This window comes from Parasteatoda tepidariorum, chromosome 11 (assembly GCF_982258835.1).
Source record: "Parasteatoda tepidariorum strain Cologne lab strain chromosome 11, Ptep-v5.0, whole genome shotgun sequence".
NCBI lineage: Eukaryota > Metazoa > Arthropoda > Arachnida > Araneae > Theridiidae > Parasteatoda > Parasteatoda tepidariorum.
The window spans coordinates 88,978,924-89,004,350 of NC_141765.1; the positions used below are offsets into that span (position 1 = coordinate 88,978,924).

At 29.5% G+C, this 25,427-nt stretch overlaps 1 protein-coding gene across 20 annotated transcripts in view; it reads right to left on the reverse strand.

Annotated features, from left to right (window-relative positions):
- Positions 1–10,955: 10,955 nt before the first annotated feature.
- The window catches only part of LOC107451625 (telomerase protein component 1), a 300,321-nt gene continuing 285,849 nt past the window's right edge, over positions 10,956–25,427 (reverse strand). For all 20 annotated transcript variants that reach the window (XM_021147109.4, XM_021147108.4, XM_087155402.1 and 17 more), the window contains 6 exons: positions 24,922–25,011; positions 24,655–24,789; positions 20,207–20,336; positions 17,270–17,416; positions 12,846–12,950; positions 10,956–11,284 (listed from right to left, as the gene is read on the reverse strand). In XM_021147109.4, the coding sequence (XP_021002768.3) occupies positions 11,150–11,284; positions 12,846–12,950; positions 17,270–17,416; positions 20,207–20,336; positions 24,655–24,789; positions 24,922–25,011 (742 nt within the window). In that variant the 3' untranslated portion in view covers positions 10,956–11,149. The remainder of the gene's footprint in view (positions 11,285–12,845; positions 12,951–17,269; positions 17,417–20,206; positions 20,337–24,654; positions 24,790–24,921; positions 25,012–25,427) is intronic.

Sequence of the window (25,427 nt, forward strand, 5' to 3'; positions counted from 1 at the left end):
TATTTTGCATTAATTTAAATCAAAATAAGTGAAAAATTTTATATTAAGAATTATGATAATTTATGGTTATGAAATGGGGATAAATAAATGTAGATAAAGACAGATATGTCCCTTACCAAGTATGGACTGACGGCTCACTTTCAAACAATAATTTTCCAAATTTTCAGTTATTTGTAATTATTTAAACATAAGGGAACATAAGTAATTCAACATTAAAATTTCTTTAATTTACAAAATTAATTAGTGATAAAATTAAAATTAACATAAAATTTTGAATATAAATAATTTTTTCTAAGCTACTTTTCTTTGGATTGAATGTCGGAAAAAAAATATATATATGTATATATATACATATACACATATGTATATATATACATATATATATCTATATATGTATATATACATATGTATATATACATATATATATATATACACACACACACATACATATATATATATATATATATATATATATATATATATATATATATATATATATATATATATATATATATATATATATATATATATATATATATATATATATATATATATATATATATATATATATAAGGGACCTTGCTGTTGTTTCATCGGCGCTAAAGGGTTAATGATTTCTCTCTCAATTGAGATTAGGGAAACAGAAAGCATTTCTGAACTATCCGTATTTCAAGCAAGATCGAAGTAAATTTCAATATTGTATATGCAATTGATTTTTAATTAAAGAAAAAATAATAAAAGAAACTACAGCGTTTTAATATCAATTTTATTTTGAAAAGCTTGAAATACATTTTGCTGTCAAAGTTTCAAAGAATACAATAGTTTAAAAAATTTATCCTAAGTTCCTGAATTTGATTTTTTCCCGTTTGCATTATTATGATAGTAAAAAGCAAAATAAAATTATACAAATAAAATCACTATAGACCATTTTAAGAAATTTTTTTCATTACTCATCGAATTTCCGTAGAACAAAGCATGTGTAAAAAAATAATAAAAATAAATAAATGATAAACAAAAGTCATAAATGGGAAAAAAAATTGTCAAACCATTTTCTTAAAAAAAATTATCAAAGATTTTTCTCTCTACGATGGAAATTGAAAAACGGAAACGATGATAGAAAAACGGAAAAACGATGACAGAGAAACGGAAAACGATATAAAAAAACGAAGAAAAAAAATATATATTCCCACAAATTTAAAGCATCTATAAAACTTCAATGTATTTTAGTGCCATCTGTTGACGATATACGTCTCCACACAGGAAAAGAAATCTTGGCTATAATGCATCTTTGTTTGCCAAGGAAATTATCATTCTTTATTTTAAATAACTGGTGCAGCCATCTATTAACAGAATAAACAAGTATAATGCACACTAGCAAATACTCTGTTGCATGTTGTTTAATTCTAACAAATAATCTTTATTTTGTAATTAACTAAATGAAAGAGTATAAAAACAAAATATAAAATGAAATAATAAATTAGAGTAAAATACAAATGCATTATGAAGATTCAAACATTTTTAAGTACTTGAATTAAATGTCAAATTTTTCTTAAGAAACTATATTTTTAAATTAATAAGGTAAAATTTAAAGTTATTTATTTTTTTCAATATTTATATTCACTTTTTTCAATTTTTTGTTTTTGGAATGTTTTTAGTAGTAAAGAATATTAACATTGTGTTAATTACAATAATAAAAAACAAAACAAAAAATTATATACATATCTACAAATAGAAATTTTATTATGTATATTAAACAAATTTAATAAGTCACGCTTATTTATTAATAAAATATGTTACTTTTACTTAAAATTAATATGCAAATGCAAGTTTCATTTATGAAGTTTAAAATAAAAATTTTAAACAATCAACTTAAAACATTTTTGTATATTTTAATAAATGTTTTATGAAGTAACATAAATGAAAAAAGCCTAGAATTTCGGTATTTATAACACTGATTAGACAGTTGATAACATTCAGCGGGAGTGGCTTAGTTTATTACTGCTTAAATTAGGGGTGCATAACCAGCAGGCGACATGCTGCCCGCGGCTACAACCTGAACAAAATGGAAAAAAAAAAAGTTTTTTTTTTTCGCAAAAAAAAATTGGAATTTTGAAATTGCGCATTTGAGTTTTTAACGCACTCAATCTCAATCAATGTTCTATGGCTAACTCTAAGGACTTTCGCTTAGTTTTGGAAATCCCAATATTTTTAATACGACACGGATATCGAATTTAAGTTATCACTTTAGATCAGTGTTTCCCAACCTTTTTCGTGCCATGCCCCACCTAAGCCTTTCTAAAAATCTTATGCCCTCCTATGTAACATATACATAATTTTTAATATTAAAAAATTGAATTGTTCACTTAAGAAACTTAAAGGATAGGTTTTAGGAAGAATCGGAAATTTTTAACGAAGCACAGTAAGTAAATTTTCAAAACATATAATGAAAAACTAAAATTCAAATTCGAAATAATTTTAATAAGGATTTTTCTATAGTAATTTAATATTTTAATTCAGTGAGATCCTTGCGCTTGATGCTTGCTGAACAGAGATTTCATGTTAGGTTCCAATTTGGTTAGCTCAAGTCTCATCGTTGTGTTATATCCAGACAATTTCTTTTTTTACCAGTAAATCACTTACAGCACTAAATCCACATTCATCTAAATATGAAGATGGAAGCGGTAACATTAGTTTTCTTGCACATTTGGTTGAATTTGGGTATTTGATTTGTTTCCTCGCAAAGCCATTTCATCACTCATTTTATATTAAATAAAGTTTTAACTGACTCATCATTCTGCGAGTTCTTCTTGATACTGCATATTTGATATATCAGACAAATGCACTAGCATTGGCTGCATCATTCATGATTGTTGTTGTTGTAGTTAATTTACGTCGCTCTACAGCTGTGCAATGGGCTATTGGCGACGGTCCGGGAAACATCCCTGAGGATGATCCGAAGACCAGCCATCACAATTTCGATCCTCTGCAGAGGGAATGGCACCCCAGCTTCGGAGCCCAACAACCTGCACGCGAAGTCGAGCACTTTATGGTAGAACAGTTTAACGAGGACCCATACCGCACACCCTCGGTCTCTACGCAGACTGATCCAAGTGGTCTCCCACCCGCACACTGACCGCAACCAGTGATGCTTGACTCGGTGATCTTCTGGGAACCGTGACTTAACGATCAGTGAACTGCGGGACTCATCCATGTTGGAAAATCAATTTATTTTAAATCAGAAAAAATCTTTCTTTTAAATCAGTCGATAGAATTTTTAGATGACAATAACAAGTAAAGCGGTATTATTTACTTCACATTTTTGGAGCCAATGAAACTGTTTAAAGCTTTTGTTGTTAATATATTTCTGACATAACTCAATAAAGGTAATGAAACCAAATATCGTCGCTTTCGCATCAACAAGAGTTCCATTTGTTCCTTGAAGTCGCTTATTTAATTGTATTTAGTTTTTCAAAGATATCGGCTAAATAACTTACAAATGCTTTACCATCGACAGTTCACAGATACTTCATCTCAGGTTTGTCGCTTAAAAAATCACTAAGAGTATCAAACAGTTCCATAAATCTTTTGAAGCAGTTCCCTTTTGAGAGCCATCTTACTTCAGTGCGAAGTAAAAGTCTCACATAGTCTGCCTTTTGTTCTTCACAAGATAGCTTGAAGAGACGCTCACATTTGACATTAGCTTTAATTGCATTGATACCCTTTATTACTGATATGTAGTACTTCATTTAGAACAGGCGAGATGTTTTTAGTTACCAAGTTTTCCCTGTGAATAACACAATGCACAAGAATCATTTCTGGATTCTCATCTTTCATCAATTTTAAGCAACCATTTTTCTTGCCCATCATATTAGGAGCACCATCTGCAGCACAAGATGTTATATTTTTCATTGGTATATTATTGACATCTAAGTAGTTTTTTAGCTTATTATATATATTTTTGGAGGAAGTGGTGCTTTCTAATCTTTTACTGAACAACATTTATTCAGCAAAATGCCCTTTATCAATATATATTATGTAAGTTATCAATACTGCCACACTGTCTATCAAAGTTGATTCATCTATTTGCATTGAGAATTTTCTTGTTTTCAACTTTTCAACAAGTTGTTTTTCAATATCTTTACTCATTTCGTCTATTCTTCTGATGCGAACAACTGCATTGTTTAGCGAGATTTTAAAGCGTGCGCGGGGATCCAGGCGGAGCCTGCCGTCTGCCGCAGGGAAGTTAACTTAACGACGCCAAAACAAAGACCCAGTTGAAATTTTGGTCGCGTCAAACGAATTTATAATATTTATTGGCCGCAACTATTTAAGAATTTGCGTTTTTCTCTCAATTTTGGCACAGACATCTAGCATTGCATTTAAATAGCCCGGAGCAAAAGGGTTAAACTGGGGTCGAGTCCATTTTCGAATTGCCCCCCTTAATAATCAAAATGCCCCCCAGTGGGGCGTGGGCCCCACGTTGGGAAACACTGCTTTAGATGCTCTTCCTGTGCGTCGATTTCATCGTAAATCCAATGACCTTTCGGTAATTATTGGTACCCATTTTCACGTTGTTTCTGAAATCGCGATTTTTTTAAATATATTTTAACGTCTTAAAATTTAAGAAACGCTTTATTTGAGCTAATTTCATCGCAAATCTAAATGACTTTCGATCTCTTTTGGGGCAGATATGGATCAGGACTAAAGAAAATAGAAGGGCTAGTTCACTCCTTTGAAGAAACTCTCACCGAGGCAAACCTCCGATTTTCGCCTGTGACATCACGATGGCGCAAAGCTTTTACTTCAAGAACGAAGCATTCGGTCTAACTAGCTTTAACTAATATTGAGGCATTCCTTTTTGTGACATATCCCAAGCCATTCTTTGTGTCCTATAATGATTTTTCTCAGTTTTGAGCAGTGAATTACAAAAGTTTAAAATTATTTATGAAATTTCAGTTTGTGCGATTGTAACTTACAAAAATTTTTATAGTAACACAACAGGAAAATATATAATTTTCCACGTGTTCCCTAAAGTAAATGAACAACTATGTAAAGAATGGCTTCAACATTTCAAACGAAATTATCCAGTTAATATTAAATATGAACGAATATGCAGTAAGCATTTCTTAAAACAAGATTATGAAGATGAGAAATCGTTGCTTGGATTGCCGATTAGAATGATTTTAAAATTGCTCTAACTTTACCAAGTGCTCTGTTATCTAAGGGAGGACAAATTGTTCCGTCAGCAGCATGGATGGAAGTGTGTCAGGAATTTGAGAACCTTTTTCAAAGTGTGCATGGGACAGAAAATCAAAAAGTGTCATCAAAGAATTTATAAGTGAATTAGAAGGATGATATCCCGCAGAGAATAAAACAGCAATACGCTTATTTTGCATTTCAGAACTTTTATAAAAATTCGCCATTTCAATTAAAACCGCCCAGCTACTTCAAAAAAAAAAAAAAAAAAAGGCAGACGAAAAAATTAAAAAATGAATAAGTCAAAGAAAATAAAAACTTAAATGAAAAGTATAGATAATTAATAGTTAAAATTCTAATAGTTTCATAACGTAGTTTTTAATGTAGTTATTCTAAATATTTATTATTTTTTCTAATTACTGTAATAATTTTTTAATATAATTATATTCTTTTAAATTTAAATATCTATAAACAATTGTAAAATTTCTAATATTTTTATGAACCTAAAGTATTATTTTGTTAGAATAATTGGCGTTTAAGGTTGTTGTTTCCTAATGATTAAGTATAAACAAATTGCCATTAACAGCATATTTTAAAATCAACATTCGAAATTTAACCTAACTTTACAAATTATTGTTATCGAACAATATGTAGCTAAAAGAGTGTTTCGAAATATGTATTAAATTTTTTTTAATAATAAAAGTTAAAACTGAAAATTTTAAAATAAAGTATTTATAGCGTCATTTACGACAGCTAGTAAAACATTTTTATTAGCTTAAAATGGTATTTAATTTAATATTTTGGTCAAAAAAGTTTTTTAAAACTATGTTTTTGAAAGGGAATAATATGTTGATTGCATAAAGTTTGAAAGCTTATATCAAGAAAAAGTCGAACTTATTTTTACAGAGAGTGATAGGTACAAAGTGTTCATAATATCTTTGCTTGCGATCTCCGAGATCTGTGTGCAGCGTGACAAATTGTAGCTTCAGCTCTAAGAACGGAATGAACTAGCCCTTCTATTCTCTTTATCCCTGGATATTGATGCGCATTTCCGCGTGGTTTTTGAAAATTTCGATATTTTTAGCATAATATTATTACGAATTGGTCATTTAGATAATCATTTTTTGACGTGATTTATTTGTACCGATTTTATCGCAAACCAAATTATTTTTCAATCGTTATTTTGACAATTATTCCTACACATTTCTACAAGGTTTTAAAAGTCCTGATTTTTTTTATACGCTATTGCGATACCTTAATTTCGAATCCCGCATTTCAATACATCACTTTTTGACGCGCTTTATTTATGCCGATTTCATCTTAAATATAAAGCTATTTTGATAGTTTTTTCGGTAATTATTATCCCCGTAATTGATAAAATTCTAATATTTCTAATTTTACAGTTTCACTGCAGTTTAAAATCCACAGTCAAGCAATCTGATCTTAGGCCTACCTCTAACTCTAGTTTACACTGGTTTGTAATTAAATATCTTAAATGTCAAGGAAGGAGGGTCTATTCCAGTGACTCTTAACCTTTTTAAGCCGCGACCCAAATTTGAGAAATATGTTCATGTCGCGACCCAAAAAAAGTCAAAATTAGGCTGAGTAAGCCACAATGACTTCTTCTAGGAGGTGTTGGTATTACTTATTATTTGGTGTATTGCTAACTTTTTTGGTTCGACTCAGCGCGACCCAAGAAATATGCTTCGCGACCCAAAATTGGGTCGCGACCCATAGGTTAAGAACCGCTGGTCTATTCAACAGATGTAACCCGCAAACTTTAAGCGACCTATTTCAATACATTTGTTGATATCAGCTTCCTTGAATAGCCCATATATTTAATTCAAAATTATGTCGTCTCCATACAGCCATCCACATTTGTAAAACCAAAAATTTATCTCAAGATCTTTCTCTCAAAAACAGCAAGCAGGTCTGCTTGTGATTTAGCTAAAGACCATGTTTTGGACCATAAGGAATTCGGCATGTTCAAAATTAAGGAGCAGTCTTAAAACAAAATCATTAAATTTTCACTTAATGGCCCAAAAAAGCTATCACACGATCAAGTAGATCAAAATTATCACAATATTTGAAAATTTTGTGAATTACAGGATGACCATTAAGAAATTTCTTAAACCAATTTTTACCTACAATGACCATTTTATATTATTTATGATTATATGCTGGGAATTTGATTTGCATATCATTAAATTTTAACCATAAGAAAATGTAATCAAGATAAATATTGTAAAGTAAGGTAAATTTTATTAAACTGTTAATATATATGGGTATTACTCGCAAACAGTAAGTGCCATGTTAAAAAAGTATTAAATATGAAGAGTTGTAAACAAGTATCTTGATAGTTTTTCATTATTAAGGAAAAAAGTTTCTTCAAAATTAATTTTTCCTTTCTTTCTTTTTCTTCCTCTCTAAGCCCTTGCCTCTTATAATTTATTAAAAATAAATGTTTTAAAGCTGAAGTATACTCTCTACAAAATGTTTAATCTTACTTTGCTCTGAAAGGGCTTTGTTTTAATTTTAACCATTTTGAATTCTAAAATCAATCCCTTTAAATCAAAGTACACTACTGCCATTAAAATTGCTACACCAGGAAGGCGACACACCATGAACGTGAAATTTGCAGGACGGATAAAGCATGTTGTGGTATGCAAATGATTAGCTTATCAGTGCATTCATGCAAAGCAGGCGGCGGTAGCGGCACTTGCAATGTGTGTAAAAGAAGTGATTTGACAGTAAGTTTCTCATACAGAAATTGAATTTGAGCATTGTTCTTGGGTAAATAAGTTTTTGTTATGCCTTGTGTAAGAAGGAGAAATGTCTACTAGCACGTGTCTGAGTTTTATCGATGTCGAATTGTGGCCTAACGGTATTGCTGTTTATCATACCGAAGTATTGCTGCTAGCATTGGTCGAGATCCCATGACTGTTAGCAGAATATGGAATCGATGGGTTCATGATGGTCATATGGAAAAGAATTTAGTGCCTAGAACAATGTTTAAATAACAAATACTACCAACAATAGCTGTTAACATGTCTGTCTAAATAATTTATCATGTGGCTATTCACTTCAAAAGGTTGTGCATCCCTAGCTTAAATATTATGAGTATATTGCTTTAATGAAATATTTCTTTTGTATGTCTCATTAAATAATCCTATGAGTATTTTATTGTGCCAATGAAAAAGGAGTGAACAAACGGGGAAGAAAATATTAGTTTTATGAGTAGTAAATATATTTTATTCGTTCATCATATGATCATTAAGTACTAAAGATTGCATAAACATAAGGATTGCATTCCATTTAAAACTCATACTCTATTTATTCGGGTTTCTGTTTGTAAACACCAGTCATTGCACATTTTAACATCAAATAAAGATTGCATGTAAGAAATTAAGCATAGAATCTTTGCAGTGCTTTTTTCTTATTCTAAGTTCGTTTGTCAATTTGTTTAAAGAGATGATCATTCAACGATTTAGAAAATACAAATTTCTAGTAAAAAGGCAGAAAATCAATATTTTGAATAAAATATAATTAAATACCCTTTAAGTAATCTTTCATTAGTTCATGATAAATTTTAAGTAGTTGCATTCTTGAAATAAGAGAGTCATTTTCTGTCACAAACACATCTGACTAGAAAGGACAACTTCCCATTGACTTAACATTTGTGACTGGTTTGTGTTTAAGTCATTAAAACAGAATTTATAAAGTATTTTCTGAACATTAGAGTCTCACAAATAACATTTAAAAAGAAAAAATATGTCTTGATTTTATTTAAGGGTAATTTACGTCTGTGCTTAAAACTTTTCTAAAATAAATAATCTAATGTTCTGTCACACATAAAATCTAATGTTCTGTCACACATTTAATGCTAAAAGTTATTAGATCACATAAATTTATTTAGAAAATTTTAACACAAATGTAATACTATGGAGTAATCCATATCCTAGTGGTGTACACTGATAACATATTTCTATGGCTCAAAGATCTGTTACTTTTAGCATGTGTTCTAACTTCATGGTCAGTTTGCCATGTGTGTGTGGATGATCACCGCATTATTCATCGAAATACTCTTTGTGAGATGACTGTTTCCAAGTGATACTAGAAAGCAAGGGGACAAATTATTTCTTTCCTGATTTTTTGTGTTGTCAATCATTTGCATTTTAAATAATTTAAAATTGTTATTCTTTCCCTCCCTTGTTAAGCAAAAAAATAAAATAAATAATTTTGATTAAATTGTTTTCTGAATCATAAAAGGATACTTCTTTGCAAATAAAACTAAACAATATTTGCATTACTTAAGAAGAAAATAACTAAAATTCTCCTATGTTTTTATGCAAAAACGGTTATAACTCTGCAAAATACACTTGGAATTAATGTACTTATTTGGCATATAAATGACTAAATATATTTTGCTAAATGTAAAGGCAAAATCGAAATATAAGTCAATTGTTAGCCTGACAACAATGAGCAACTCAAAAGTGTTAGAATAAGACATCATTGATTCCTAATTACTATGATAGCTATTAAATTGAGTATCTTTTTGGAAATACAATGCGTTTTGTATAGTTCTGTATTAGTTTTGCATAGTATGGTTTTAGTATAGTATGAAATTTACACTAATAACATCACAATTACAATGCAACTGTTATTTCACTGATGTGAGATTTAATAACACATATAATTGCACATTGTTGGTAAAAAAAAGGTTGAGGAATACTGTTAGAAATGAATCTTACTAATAAACAGCAGTTACCATTTGAAAAAGTAAATAACTTACACATCACTATAAGAAAGATTGGAAAATGTAAAAAGTAATACATTTTACTAGAGTTGCACATGAGTCCAGAGAGTTTTTCTTAACAAAGTTACAGCAAATATAATGAAACCCACTCACTTAAAACAGAAAATAACACATCTATTCTCTATATGGGAATTGCCGGCAAACCAGGGATGTAGTGGGGCAGGAATGCATATAAACGAGCTTCCTGTATTTTTTTACTAGACAGAAGGCATTTTCCGAACTATAACTCGAGTGTTACACGTTTTTATTTTATTCATAAATCTTTATTTTTCGCCACAACAGGCTGAGTAAAGAGCTGAGTAGTATTTGCAATTATTCCTTCCTTAAATAGTTCAAAGGTCTAACTACACCATTCTAATTAATTGAAATAGATTATCATTGGGAAATCTTGTAAAAAGATACTCAAAATCATGCTTGACATGCCTCAAGCATTAATATGAGCTGTCTATATTATGGGAGCCAGCATGACCACACGCCTTTTCTATCGTTATAAAAATTTGAAGGTCCCTTGTTTAAAAGGTGTACAATTGAGTAAGAGAATTGCCCTTTTTATGCAAAGAAAACCTCAATTATTTAAACTTTTCCAAGAAAAAGTATCACAAATAAAGCATGAGCAGTTCAGGAAGTTTTTACCGAATATATATATATATATATATATATATATATATATATATATATATATATATATATATATATATATATACATATTTTGTTTATTTATTTAAAAGTTTTTTTCTCTTGGTAAGTTAATATTTTACATTTCTGTACTTAATTACCGTAAAATAGTGCAAAATTAAATTATAATAAATAATCATTTTAAAATATAAGTATTATCACATGCTAAAATTTAGTATAAAAACTCCTAGAAGAGTTAAAAATTAAAACATAATGGCAATGATATAATTATTCATTTTACATATTGTATCACAATGTGCAACAGAAATAAAGTGTCATTGGTTTATTTAATTTCAGAATGAAAACTACAACTTGCTATTCAATAAAAGCAATTCAGTAATATGACATACAATAATAATTTGCCTTGAGAAGAAAATTATTGAAAATAATTAATGTTACATAAGCTCATAAAAGGTGTCACTAGAAAGAAGCACAAAATGGAGTTTAACAGAAGAATCAAAATCAAACAAATTGAAGTACTTCTACTCCACCAAAGATTGTCCCAATAATTAACGTGTTAGCATTAACAAATCCTCCTAAGCAAATTTCTGATGCTTTAAGACTAGTTATAGGAACTGGTGAATGATACTGGCATACCTAAAATGCAGGAAAATTGTGTTTAACAAACATTCAGTAATAATTGCTTTTAACATATATTTTTATGATCCTTCAAAAATTTGAGTTCAGGAATGACAATAAAAAATCATCAAAACCATTTTATTTATCTAGTGGGATTAGAATGTTTTCATTTTTTCATTGTCTAAGCCATCAAGTCCTTTATCACCAGTAAAATTAGTTATAAATTATTTCAATTCATTTTTTGGCTTTTATTGTTAGAGTTGGAAAATATTTTTATTATTTTTCAATTAAATATTAATTTATGACCTTACACTAGTATTCAGGTTTTGCATCTAACTTTTCACAAGCATTCTTTTAAAATGATATCAAGGGTGGTTATTACAATACACATTCCATATGAAACTATCAATTGTGATGATATTGATTAATTTAATGAAATTAAAACAAATTTTTTTCAATTACTATTCAAAACAATGTCTTACATAAAAAAAATGCTGATCTAAACTGAAAAGGAGAAAATGAATCGCACCTGTTCACTGTGAACAAGATACAAGGTTACATTTTCATTTAAATATAAGTTATATTTTTATGTTTCAAAATGTGTAAGTAATGAACATCCATTGTTGAATTAATATCACAGTGAAGTGCTAAATTTTCATGATAGCAGTTATTTAGCTCTGATTTTTTAATCAATTGTCATAAGAAATGCATGCATAACAATACTGTAACATCATACGTAAAAACACAAAATCATCAAATTTGAAATCTAGGAAAATTTCAGCACTGTGAATCGATGGACATAACGTTCAATAAACTTTTCTATATATTAAATAATTTTATTGTAGTCTTTTCTCCTTAATTTTCAAGACTTGTTTAATAAAAGTATTATTTACAATTTTTTTTTTACTCGAAACATTGTTCATCACGAAAGTTGAATCAATATTCTTATTCAGTCTCAAAATTCATATTATTTATTTCTGAAGACATTGAAGGAGAAACTTGATCCATAATGAAAAATATTAACAAGAATATTGCAGAAAATCGTATAGTAAAGAGAGTTTACTTAGTTTCCTTTTATTTCAGAATGACAGTAATATTCTCAGAATGGAGAATATTCTCAGCACATTCACATTCTCCAAGAATATTCTCGCATCTCTAAACATGCTGGATGGATTGGGGTTTGTCCTTTTGGATATCATGTTTAAAAAGAGAAAAATGATTTATTGGGAAAAGAAACCTTTCAACTTTTTTGTTTTGTCTTCAATTTTTCTTTACCTTCTTTCATCAAAATTGTTAACAGAGATTCTCTATTAATGAAATTTATCTGTCAACCCAGTAATAATCACTAATTGTTATGCAGTAAAGTTTTTTTGTTAGAGATATTAGAATTTATGATTTTATTAAAATTTATGGAATTTTCATAATGAGATACAAATTAAAATGATGATGGGAAGTTAGGAAATTAGATTTTGATTTGATGTCTCTTAAAGCAATTTTACAATAAATTTGTGTACAGAGGCCTCACATGTGACTGTTATCAGAACAACACATCATGCAGAAATAAAAAGTGGTTAAATACCTGTTCAAGACTTGAAAGCTTCCAACCTTTGACGGTTTTGTCAAGAGAGCTAGTAAATATATAATGATCAATCACAGCAATTCCAGTAATGGCACTTTCATGTATCTAAAATAATTCCATAAAAGTTGAGAAAATCAGCAAACTATGCAAAAAATTAGAGGTTTAACAATAAATAAGTGATAAATATTACAAACCATTCAAAACATACATTAAGTAAAGATTTTTTTTAATTAAATAAGAGAAAATACAAAATTTTTATGTAATAACTTAATCTTTTTCAACCAGGTAAAGAAATATGGCAGCTTTAACTGATTTTAATATTTATAACGTTTTGAAAATAGCTTATATTTATCAAATTATTGAATTATCACTTAAAGCCTTCTTTTAATATGCTCTCCATAAAGAAATTTATATTAATTAGATCAATCAATTTACTATAATTATATACTAATGCAACTATAATTTATTTATTAACTAACACCATAAACTGTGTACTATGCAACTAGAGTTTCATTTGTTCCCTACTCTTACTAATGCTCAATGAGATTGAATTTAATTTCTTGCTAGTTTAGACATTCCAGACACCAGGGCCGTAACTACGCCGGGGCACAGCCCCGGGGCACCGACGGTCAAGGGGACCACATCATGTTTTTTCAAAGTTAAATACTCTAATTATATAAATATATGTAGGAAAGAAATTGCGGTAAGATAGAATTGATGAAAATTTTCTTTTTTGTAATCGCATATCTACTTTAACATAAAGGGAAGGGTAAAAAACGGTCAAAGACCTTTTCCCAGAGTTATTTCCATTTCTTAAAAGAACAAACACGCTTCGCAGAGAAGGGGAAAGGCCACGGCTGTATATAGTTGATTGTTAACATTTTCAGTATATTGCACTTCAGTCTAGTGTCAGACCCAGTGGTGTGCCAACCGGGCAGAGGCAGAGGGCCCCGCTAAAATTTAAGTGATGGGGTAAACTATGTGTTTCCCCCCTCCTGAAATTTAGCACTCACAAAAATAAAGTCAAGTAAAATCGGTACTTTAAAAAAAAATTCAATTTTGAAGTTATTTTTCTAATAGAGAATCTTATATTCCTCTAAAATTTCAGTGGGGGGGTCGAATAATGTGGTTTGCCCCTTCTGATATTTAGACATTCGCCAAGACGAAGTTAAGTAAAATTGGTAGTTTCAGAGAAAGAAAAAAAGCTATTCTTTCTCAATTTTGAAGCTATACACCAAGTAGAAAATTTTATTTTGTTATGGGTAATTAATGTGTTTTTTGACATTTGGAAAAGTAAAATAAAAGAAGAAAAATATTTTATTTCCTATGTTCACTCGATTTTTTTCCTAAATAGTAATGAGGGGGCGAACAAAGTGTTTCGCCCCTTGTGCAATTTCAACAAGCTCAAAAATAATCAAAATTGGTAATTTAAAAAATTTCCTCTTTGAATCTATTTTCCAAATAGAAAACTTTATTCTCCTCTGAAATAAAAGTGAGGAGGCGAAAAATCTGCTTCGCATCTTCTGAAATTTAGACATTAATAGAATAAAATCAAGTAAAGTTGAAAATTTTAGAAAAAACAAAATTGCTGCTTTAAAACTTCTACGCTATTTTCCAAAAAGAAAATTTTATTTTCCTCTTAAATTAAAGTGATGGATCGAAGAATATACTCCACCCCTTCTGAAATTCAGACATTCGCAAAAATAAAGTAAAGTAAAATTTATATTTAACTCTTATTTATTGTTATACTGTAGAGAACATTAAGCCATATATAGCTTAAAACAAAATTTGTCTCACACTTCTGCATGTTGTCTTGAAAAATATTTATACATAAATTGTTTATATTTTTAGTGTTATCCACACAGAAAAATATACTACTACACTGTATAAAGAGCAAGAATGCTTTTCAATTATTACTACTGACAATCAACAATGCAAGAATGTAATCTACTGCTTGTTAAAAAAAATTTTCTTAAGTTTATTTATTTATTTGCAGATGGTGCTATCTTATATAGATTGATACTGTTTGAAATTTCAAGATACATGGAGGGGAGCTGGAATCGATATTCGAACACTTCAGTACATTTGTGTGTGAATAGAGATAATTGTGCTTTACACATAATGGATTGTGCAGACTGAACTGGATATTAAAATTCTTTTCATAGAATTTCTTCTGTATATAGTGTAGTGATCAGGAACTACATCAATTGTTCCTGATCAGTGGCAGCCACTTTTAGACTTTTCATTTTACAAGACTTATCTTGACTGTTTCAATTTTGTTGACTCTTTTGAGTAAAAATATATAACTGCTTACATTATCTTGGCTGTTTCGGTTCCAAAACTTGTTTTGTGAAATTTTCTTCAAAATAACAAATTCCAATTTTGTTCATTTTGAATTTTGTGTTATAATTTTTTTTTCAACTGATGGATTTAACTGATTGATTTAATGAAAAATAAACAGCTAAAAGTTAATTTTTTGAACATTTGAAGCGTCTTTACATAATTGAGAAACAAGTAAGATTGCTATTAAAAATGAAAAGTTATAATTAGAGTTTATAATGTTCATTCATACAATTTTCAAAGTGAGTTTTTAGTTTCTGTCTTTACTTTCAAACAGATTAAAAACTTTTCAGTTAGGTAACTATATGGAAATGAAAACTACATTGAACATAGTTCCAGAAGAAAGCATTGTGAAAATTTAAAAAAAAAAAAAAATTTGTGACAATTCAAATATGAAAAGTATAAAGAAAGGGGAAAATATCATAGTACATTCCTGTACAACTGAGAAGAGGAGAGGGAAGGGTTAAGCTATGAACCGGTCTTCTCCCCAGGTGGCGTATTCGAGTGTTGGGATCTTAGATATGGATGGTCTTTTTTACATTAGGATGCATGCACTGCAAACTCTTTACTGCCTATACTTCCGGGTTACTGTTTCCAGTGTAGTTCACTATTCAAGACATAAAAATCCTCATTTGAAAAAAAGCAGCGTTATTATATAAGACACTTATTACCTTGTCAACAATATACTAACTTTATTACTTAAACCCTAATGATAATTTGTAAAATGAACTTAATCTCGAACATTATGCTAACACTAAGTTATGATGGTGCACGGCTTGCAACAGCAATTGTTAAGTTAAAAGAGGCAAAATCAGGACTGTCGTAAAAGCGAGTTCTGTTTAAATTTAGCAACCATGTCACCTTTTTAACAAAACATCTATAAATAACTAATACAAATTTTTATTTCAAACTCATCAAAATTACGTAATATCATTATCTTATGAAATACATCAGATTTGAGCTAAAAATTTTTATAATTTATTTATTTTATTAAAAATAAAATTATTTGTTTGAAAATATCACCTAGCAGAATAAGTTGCTGTATACTTTCTAACTAGAAGTAGAGCAGCTCAAGATTGTTGTTGTTTACATTTAAATGGAAAACACCATCCATAGGAATGAATTTGAAAAACCATCAGGAATCAGTCGAAAAAACATGTGGATTTACAATAAAATTGGAACAAAAATAGTTATTGCTCTTTATAAGGTAAGAAATTTTCAGAAAAATGATTTCAATTTCTTACAAAAATGGGCCCTAAGAATACTATAATATTGGCTGTTATATTATATTATAGTATTGCTTTATAATTTTCAAGTGCAACAGCAATTATTTTGCTTCCCAAGAGTTCGTAATAACGAGATTAATTGAATTCATACATCAAACCTTGGTGATAAAGGATTAAGAAAATTACCAAATAAAAAACATTAATTTATGATAGATTTTTAAACAATATTTATCCTGATAAATTGCTTAATAAAAAAAATAAGAATAAACAATCTGAAGTCCATTCATTTTTCTATCAGTTATGGATTCTAGCAACAAAAACAATTATTGCAGTTAAGTAAGTTTTCTACATCACAAAACCATAACATGCTATGGTCCTGTGAAATTTGGCTCCATGCCAAATTGGTAAAACTATAATTCTTGCATGAGAAATGTAATTTATGGGAAACGTTATTGCAAAGATCGCATGTTTTGCACTTGCCAAATCATACTACCTGAATTCTGTTTGCTACCTGTAGTGAATTTGAATTTGCCTCAAAAATTTTTAACTCCCTGACTTCTCAGACAATTTCTAAATTCCTTGACTTTTCCCGGTTTTCTGGGTAGCTAAGCGATTCTACTTTAAAAAATAAATTTTGAGATTTAAAATTAGGATTTGAAAAAATTCCGTAGAGGTAACAGATAGAGGTCAAACTGTAAATTTTTTAGTATTTATTTAACTTTAACTCATAAAAAATAAAGATGACATTTATAAAATGTAAATAGAACAATCATATAAAAAAGCAATGAATATCTCATTATCTATTTATAATATTATATTATAGACAAGATAGTTATGCCAAAAAATTTGTTTACTCACTTTTTTAGATGTAATATCATTTTTATGAATTTTTAAGTAGCCCTTTGTATCACCGCACACTAATAAGTCTTTATTTATACAGTAAAATGCAGTAGTGTATAAAGAATTCTCTTTCTCTAGCGATGAAGATAAAGTCCAGGAATTATCCTATGAAATATAAAAACTCTATGTAATTAAAATGCATATTTACAAATCATAACTATACACAATTAATATGAAATATTTATTCTCTGTCATATCATTAAGTTAAAAGAAATATAAAAATACTTGATTCTGAGATTCTAAAAATAGAAGCAGACATGAAAATCGATCACATTAAATATGAAACTATCAAATTATAATAATCATACAAATTTTCTCTTATAGAAATTTCCTAGCAGAGCTTATAACAATTAAATCAATAATTTAAAACTTGATAAAAAAAAGAGATATTTGTAGATTTTTGAGTAATTTAATACTGCATAACTTAATGCAGAAATTTATCACTCTTGTGTAATTATAAAACAATCAAAACAAATTACTTAACTTAAAAATGATATAGCTTAAAATAAGAGAAATAGGAGATAAATTTTATTTAATGGCAGTTATGCCTAATAAGTAAATGAAGAATATAGCAAACAAAACATGGGAAGAAATTCATTTTATATTTCCCAGATATCAACTACCCCCCTATATTTTGGAAGTCAGAAATCCAAATCCGTCGGGGGGAAAAAAAGATGGTAATTCAGAAAAGTACATTTTTGGGTCTGATTTCATAACTTAAAATATTGTCCACACTAAGTAATTTGCGTAATTGAAGTCACCCCCTCGAAACATGAAGAACGAGTTCTAGAATGTGAAGATACAATCATTAGATTAAAAGTTATTCAGGGTGGGCCTTTATTTTTTGGCTCACTGTACAACTCCAAGAAAGGGAAATATTTTGCATAACTTTCAATAATTAACAAATTGAGCTTTGTCTTTTGCTCTAGTAATGTACAGTGTGTAAAAAACTAAACGAATCACCCAGAATAACTTTTGATCAGTTGTGAAGTTGGCAGGGATAAAAAGGGAACCTCTGCCTCGAGACTGCTTTAAGGGGGGCCACGAATTCAAGAAAAATATGTTCAGAATATAATGTTTTTCTCTTTTAAATACTCCCAGTTTCATATGCTTACTATAGACCCCATAACTTCTCCAAATGTTCATCTGATTTAACTAAAAAATGAATGTGATGTCTATTATTATTTATAGTTTAATTTGCATGCAGGATTTTAATGATGTGATTCTAATGATTAGACAAAAACATTAAAGGCAATAAAAATATCTAAATGTAGTCAAAATTATGTAAATATCATAAACTGTTAAATTTTTTAAAAAATCTGATGAAAATTTATGTGAAAATCTGATGAAATTTTAAGTAATTGAGCTATACAGGTTCAAAAAACATTACTTAAAATCTCAATGAAAAATTTAACAATCATAGGCCAAGTGTGGTGGATTTTAATTTTAATATGATCTAAAACTTAAAATAGTCCCTTAAGTCTGAGATTCTACTGTAAAGGTACACAAGAACAGAGTTAAATTTTTTTTCACCACAATTATAAAATTCGTTTAGTCAAAGATGCAAAAAAAAAAATTATAAAAATTATTTCTTTTATTATGCTATTTAATTGTAGTAGAATAACTTTGAATTGTAAGGTTTATAAATTTTCACACATCATTTTAAAGAATGTAATTCAAGGCAAAATACAAAATTTGAATGAAATTAGTTAAATATTTACAAAGAAATTTATACCCATATTCAAATATATGACTACAAATTCTTTAACATTCGATTTCTCAGGAACTATTTGACCACATTTATACCTATTTGACATATTTCTGCACAATTATAAGGTTTACAAACATTTACATCATTTTAAAGAATGTAATTCAAGGCAAAATACAAAATTTGAATGAAATTGGCCAAATATTTCCAGAAAAATTTATTTATTATTTCCATATTTAAATATATGACTCCGAATTCTTTAAAATTTGATTTCTCAGGAACCAAATTGGCCAATTTCTTTCAACTTTTGTATTTGGCCTTATAAAGTTGCATTCAATGTAAAAATTTATATACCTTACAATTCAAACTTTTTGATAATTATTAAATAAAACAAAAAATAAATAATAATTAAAAATTATCTTTCCCATGAAATTTCATTTTGGATAAAAAAAAAAATTATAATTGTGAGCAAACATTTTATGATTTGCTTAAAAAAATCTCAAAATATGGTGAAATACACAAAAAGTAAAATTAAGACCAAAATTTCCCAGATTGCAGCTCCCCCTATATTTTGGTTGTTGGAAATGCAAATCTATCAAGAAAAGACATATTTATTCAGAAATAGTACATTTTTGTATTTGATCAGGTTACTTAGAATATTGTCTGGACTAAATAACTAACATATTTGAGATCATTCCCTTGAACTATTAAGACTGAGTCCTAGTACGCGAAAATCAGATCATTACACAAAAAGTAAGTCAGGGTGATTGATTCATGTTATTTTTGTGCATTGTACATTCAATTTCTAGAGCTTGAATAATCAGACTTAAAAAATTACATTTATATTTCCAAGATTATGTCATTACTCAAACTAGAAAAATACTACCATCAAAAGCAATTATTTGCTTTAAAAGTGCATAAAAAATGATTTAACACTTTTCCAAAAATAAAATTCTTTAAATTTTCAATAATTTAAATTTCTTAAAACTCAGAAAAATTTTTTGCTTCTTAGAAAATTTTGTATGAAGTTTCACATTATATGCATCATTTTCCTATAATTTAACATGGAAACAATTGGTCTGTTATGTTAAAAAAAAACAGCAAAGAGAGATAGAAAATATGCTGGGACAAATACTTAAAGGATAAAAGTCATAATAAAAAATATATTCAATTACTATATAGCTTACACAAAAATTTTCGTCTAACACTGTGGACATAAGAAAGGTTTTAACACTTCCATTTGAGAGAGAGAGAAACAAATGCTCAACTGAATCTTCACAAAACAATATTCTAGCTCCAATTATCCATTCATCAGATCTAAAAAATATATGAAGCATTTTTTAATGATATGATATATAGACATAATGTATCATATATATATGGAGAATGAATTATACACATATGTGTATTCAAGATTTAATTTAACACTAGAACTACGGGACTTTGAACATACCAAGAACTGCGGAGCGGATTATTTTGACCCAGGATTGTAAACCTCATAAATATATATAATTTAATTAAGAAAGCTGAAATACATCTTTGAATATAATAATATAAATAATACTCTTATGTTAATTACCAGAAATTTCCTTTTTTGCAAGAAAAATTGTTTTATTGAATAAGTTATTTCAATTTAGAAATCTCTTGCTCAAAATATAGCTTACCCTTTATACTTTAACGAAAAAACAGAGTAGGCCATTTAAATAAGTTTATATATAATTTCTACAAAAAAGATTAAGAAATATTTAAAAAAATACCTCTTAGTCACTTGTTTTTCAAATTTTTTAAATCCAACTTATTATATGACTCAGCACAAAATTTAGTAGTAATACGTTCTGTACATTTACCACAAATGGGTGCTTTGCAATTTGAACAAATATTTTGTGTTTTATTTTCACATTTTGAACTGGGACATCAAACTCGTTTATGCTTAACTTGTGGTTGTTCGTCGTTTTCAGAGGTTGCTTTGTACAGCTGTGTTATTTTTTTCTGTCGGGAGAGAACAGATTTTTCTTGCAATTCTTCAATTAAGTTTTGAATAAATTGTCGTCTACTAATAGACTTTCCAGTTACAGCTTTGTATAAAACCCAAGCATTGATAGCAGTGAGGTCCAAAATGTTATAAAAACCTACACCGGCTATCTACGTAAACAAGTTTGGACAGTATGTCAACACCAAACTTAGTTGCATTGTAAAAAGATATAAGAATTGGGTATTGTTTTTAACCACTTGTAATCTCAACAATTAGATTAATACTACTTAGCAACAAAACATTTTCACCTTTTCCCCCCTGTAAACAGTTAGACTGATATATTTATGAGTTAGTACAGTAGTCGAATGCAATTCAGATTTTATAACACTTTTACAGAAAACAGGTATTTCTCTTCTTGAGCGTTTTACAGTTCCTACAAGGCTGGTGTTTCTGGATTTTAATGTCTAAGCAAGTTTCAATGTAGTAAAAAAGTTATCGGTAATAACGTTTTTACCTTTGTTCTCATATGGACATATTAGTCGCAATACAACATGTTTTTATTTTATTTTATAACCGTTGTTGAACAGCCAACCCACCTTTTGGGGCTTATGACTATTAATGTTCAACTCCATAGCCTTGTAATTTTGAACTTAATTCAGAAGACAAGGGAACTCCTGGATCAAGTATCAGGAGAAATTTGCCTTCGTGGAGGACCATTTGATAGAACTAACCCGAATTTGCGTTACATGGAGAGGAAGACCACGAGAACCTCCTACAGTTAGCGTCACGGCAAAGGGACTCTAACCCACGATCTGTCTACCACTGAGGATATTTCATGTCAGCACTGTGGCTGCACAAGTCGGATGCGAATTCGATTCGACCAGCCACGGCTAGAAATTTGAACCCGGTTTGCCTCATTGGAAGGGAAACACTCCAGAAATCCAGAAGACAAGGAAACTCCTTAATCAGTACCCCCAGAGGTATTGATTTGTTATGGGAACATGGAGGACTTTGCGACTCGACAGATTTAATGTGCATGAGTCACCATTTACTACACGGGGAGTCTTCTGTCGGCCTGGGATCGAACCCACGAACTCTTGGACATGGGGCCAATGCCTTACCAACCAGACTATCCTAGCTCAATACAACATGTTTTTTATAACCTTCATTGAACAGCCGACCCAATTTAATGGGTTTAAGACTACTAATGTTCAACTACGTAGCCTAGTAATTTTTAAGCCAATCCAGAAGACAAGGGAACTCCTGGGGCGAGTATTGGGAGAAATTTGCCTTCAAGGAGGACTTTTTGACGGAGCTAACCCATATTAGCGTTAGATGGAGAGGAAGACCACAAAACCCTTCCATGGTTAGCCTGACGGCAAGGGGACTCAAACCCATGATCCGTCTGCGACTGAGGATATTTCATAAGAAAAAGAATACAAAGTATTTAAATCTCAAAATAACAGAACTTCCTTTGAAAGAAACGTGCAAAGCAGCAGAATTTTCATAAGAAAGAATAATTGAAGCAATAAAGAAAAAAGAAAACAATGGAAATAAAAATACGACTACCGAAGCTGACGTCTTCAGGGGGTACCAGCTCATTTTTATTACCATTGTTTTCTTTTTACATTATTGCTTCAATGAGGATATTTCATGTCAGCACTGTGGTAGGTGCAAACCGGATGGGGAATTCGTATTGACTGGGATTCGAACCCGGTTCGCCGCATTGGAACGCTCTATCCCCTGAGCCCTCGCGCCTCAATAATACAACATGCTTGGAAAGAGGAACGTTTGAGGGACTCTGGTGATCTTTTCCAAGATATGGGAATCCATTAATCAGATATTTTCAGTCATAATCTGCAGCCAACCAGAATTTGATGCCAAATTTGTTTGGCATATATTAAATAAACCTACACCTAACTTTCGTAGGAAATACCTGTTCATCTAGGGTCCAGAGTACAGTTAGTCTTACAATTTTCAATAAAACAATTTCAGATATCAGATACAAGGGCAAATTTGTTTGTTTGTTAGACTATCTGATCTCGTTGACTTTCCATCAAAGCGCAAGAATCTCATTATTTCATGAAATCTCTATCTTGGCATACCCTCCAACTTATGAGGATTTTGAAAATAATTCTTTCTAGTGGTAGCGAACCAAAGTAGAAATTTTAAAAGCAAATGGATCTCTCATAAAACTTTTATCAGAACTTAAGAATCTAGCCATATGGCCTGCACTTTTATAAGTAATAGTGGACAAGTTACGCTAAAAATATTTTTTTTAAATATTAAGACATTAATTTTGCTACCGTCTGAAAAGATTTCTGAAACTACGGAAATTCCGTAGCAGTTGGAGGGTATGTCTTGGCAATGTATTTCGCAAAAACGACAGTCCCCAGTTCATTGACCACAGACTATCCAGTTCAAGACATTTTTAATATTTCATGCGTACGTGGCATTTCATCTTCATCACATTTCTTTATACGCTTTAATATCCATTCAGTGATGAAGAGTCTACAGGCACTTGCAGGACTACCGTCCATCATATTGCATTTAGCATGTGGTGTTGGGCCCCCAACTTACTTCAAAATATTATGCTTTGATTTTCTTTCTATGTTTTATGTTTCTAATTGCGAGACATTCCAAACTGTCCCATCTTTTCCAACTTCATTATTTCCAACTTTGAAAGTTATTGCTGATTTCTTGGATGAGAAGGGCCATAAATTGTTAGTGGACTGACTGTGTCATCGTCACTTTAGTTTTCTTCAGTCGAATTCAAAATGTTTTCATTAGTAAGCAGGTATTCATCTCCACTACTCAAAATCGAAACATCATTATCCTCTTCTGAATCATTTTCTGGTAATTGTTGAACTGGTCTGGTAATATTCCAAAGCTTCCTGAACAATAAAATTATGACGCCGTGCCATACTTATAATAAAAACAAAAAAAAAAAATTACAATAGTCAGCAAAATATTTCACTCAGAACTAGAATGGTCTTCACATGCCAACATAGATACTCATTGTGACCTTGATTGAAAACCTTTACTTATTTCCCAACCACTGGTTAAGAGCATTTGAGGATTTCAGGGGGAGAGACAGACATGCTTTATGGCTTTAACGTTGTTTCCACGAAAAAAATATTTCTTTATCATAATTCATGTATCAAACTTATTTACGGGACAATTTGACCAGCTCCACAATTCTAGGTATAAGTGTTAATAATACCCCATTCAATTATATTACGAGTATTAAAATTTGATAAATTTTTGCTTACATAAATTTATTATAAGTCATGAAAGGAATTTTTTTTAATTAATATTTTTCCTGTAGTGATAAATTAAACATCGATTTGGTTCAAATTGACTCGCTCCGCGATTCTAGTGTTAGAGGCGTTTTTTTCTTTTTAACTTTTGTGACATAAAATTTTTATGTAAATGTTTTAAATTTAATTAGTACTTCATCGATTATTTTCGATAACAATATTAATTGCCAAATTAAGAATACTACTTTCACGATGACTTTCTTTCAATTTGTTTTTTCAATTAAATCTCTTTTTATTTATGCATTTATTTATATCAGTGTCCGGAAAGGCATATCATATAAAAGGTGCTTTACGGTACTATAAATATTATTATGTAAGTTATAATAACATAAATGATACTCACAACTTTAATTTCTTTTTATCTTGAGGAGTTATAACTAGCAATTCTCCATTTTTAAAGGTAACTACAACTGTTTGTGACTGTTGACATGTATCTAGGCACAATACTTCACTGTCCAGACTATGGGTATGTGTTGTTCTAATGAAACAAATATATAAAATAAAAATGAATAATCCATAATATGATAAAGAGTCAAAATAATAAAAAAGAACTCAGATATAATCTATATTGCTGATATTCAACAAATTATCACAAACTGGCACCATGTACCTCAAACTATATGAATCTGGAGCTTCAGGATCAGCGAGTTCAGTTGAATTAGCCCATTGATAATAGCTGTGTCCATCTGATTTCTGACTCCTGAAATAATTTCATTTTTCGAAGCTTTTTCAGTAAAAACAATAAAAAAGTCAAACTTTTAAATACAGTTCAAAGTTTATATATATTTCCTAAAAATATTCAGTCATATCTCTCTCTATATGAATGTATGTATGTACAGTAGAACCCGTTTAAGAAGTTTTTCAAGGGAGTGGAAAGAAACGACTTATTAAACGGGAAAACTTATTAAACGGTGAAACTTAAAAACACATTAATAAAAAACTAAAAAATTTGAAATTGTGTAACTTATATTAAATTCTCAGCCTAATGAAATAAATATTGAATTTTAATATTCATTTAGAAAAAAAATTGCTAATAAATAAAAACAAAGTAACCTACTTTATTTTTTGTTTCATACAATGTAATATACGTTGTTACAATAATTGACTAGATTTCTG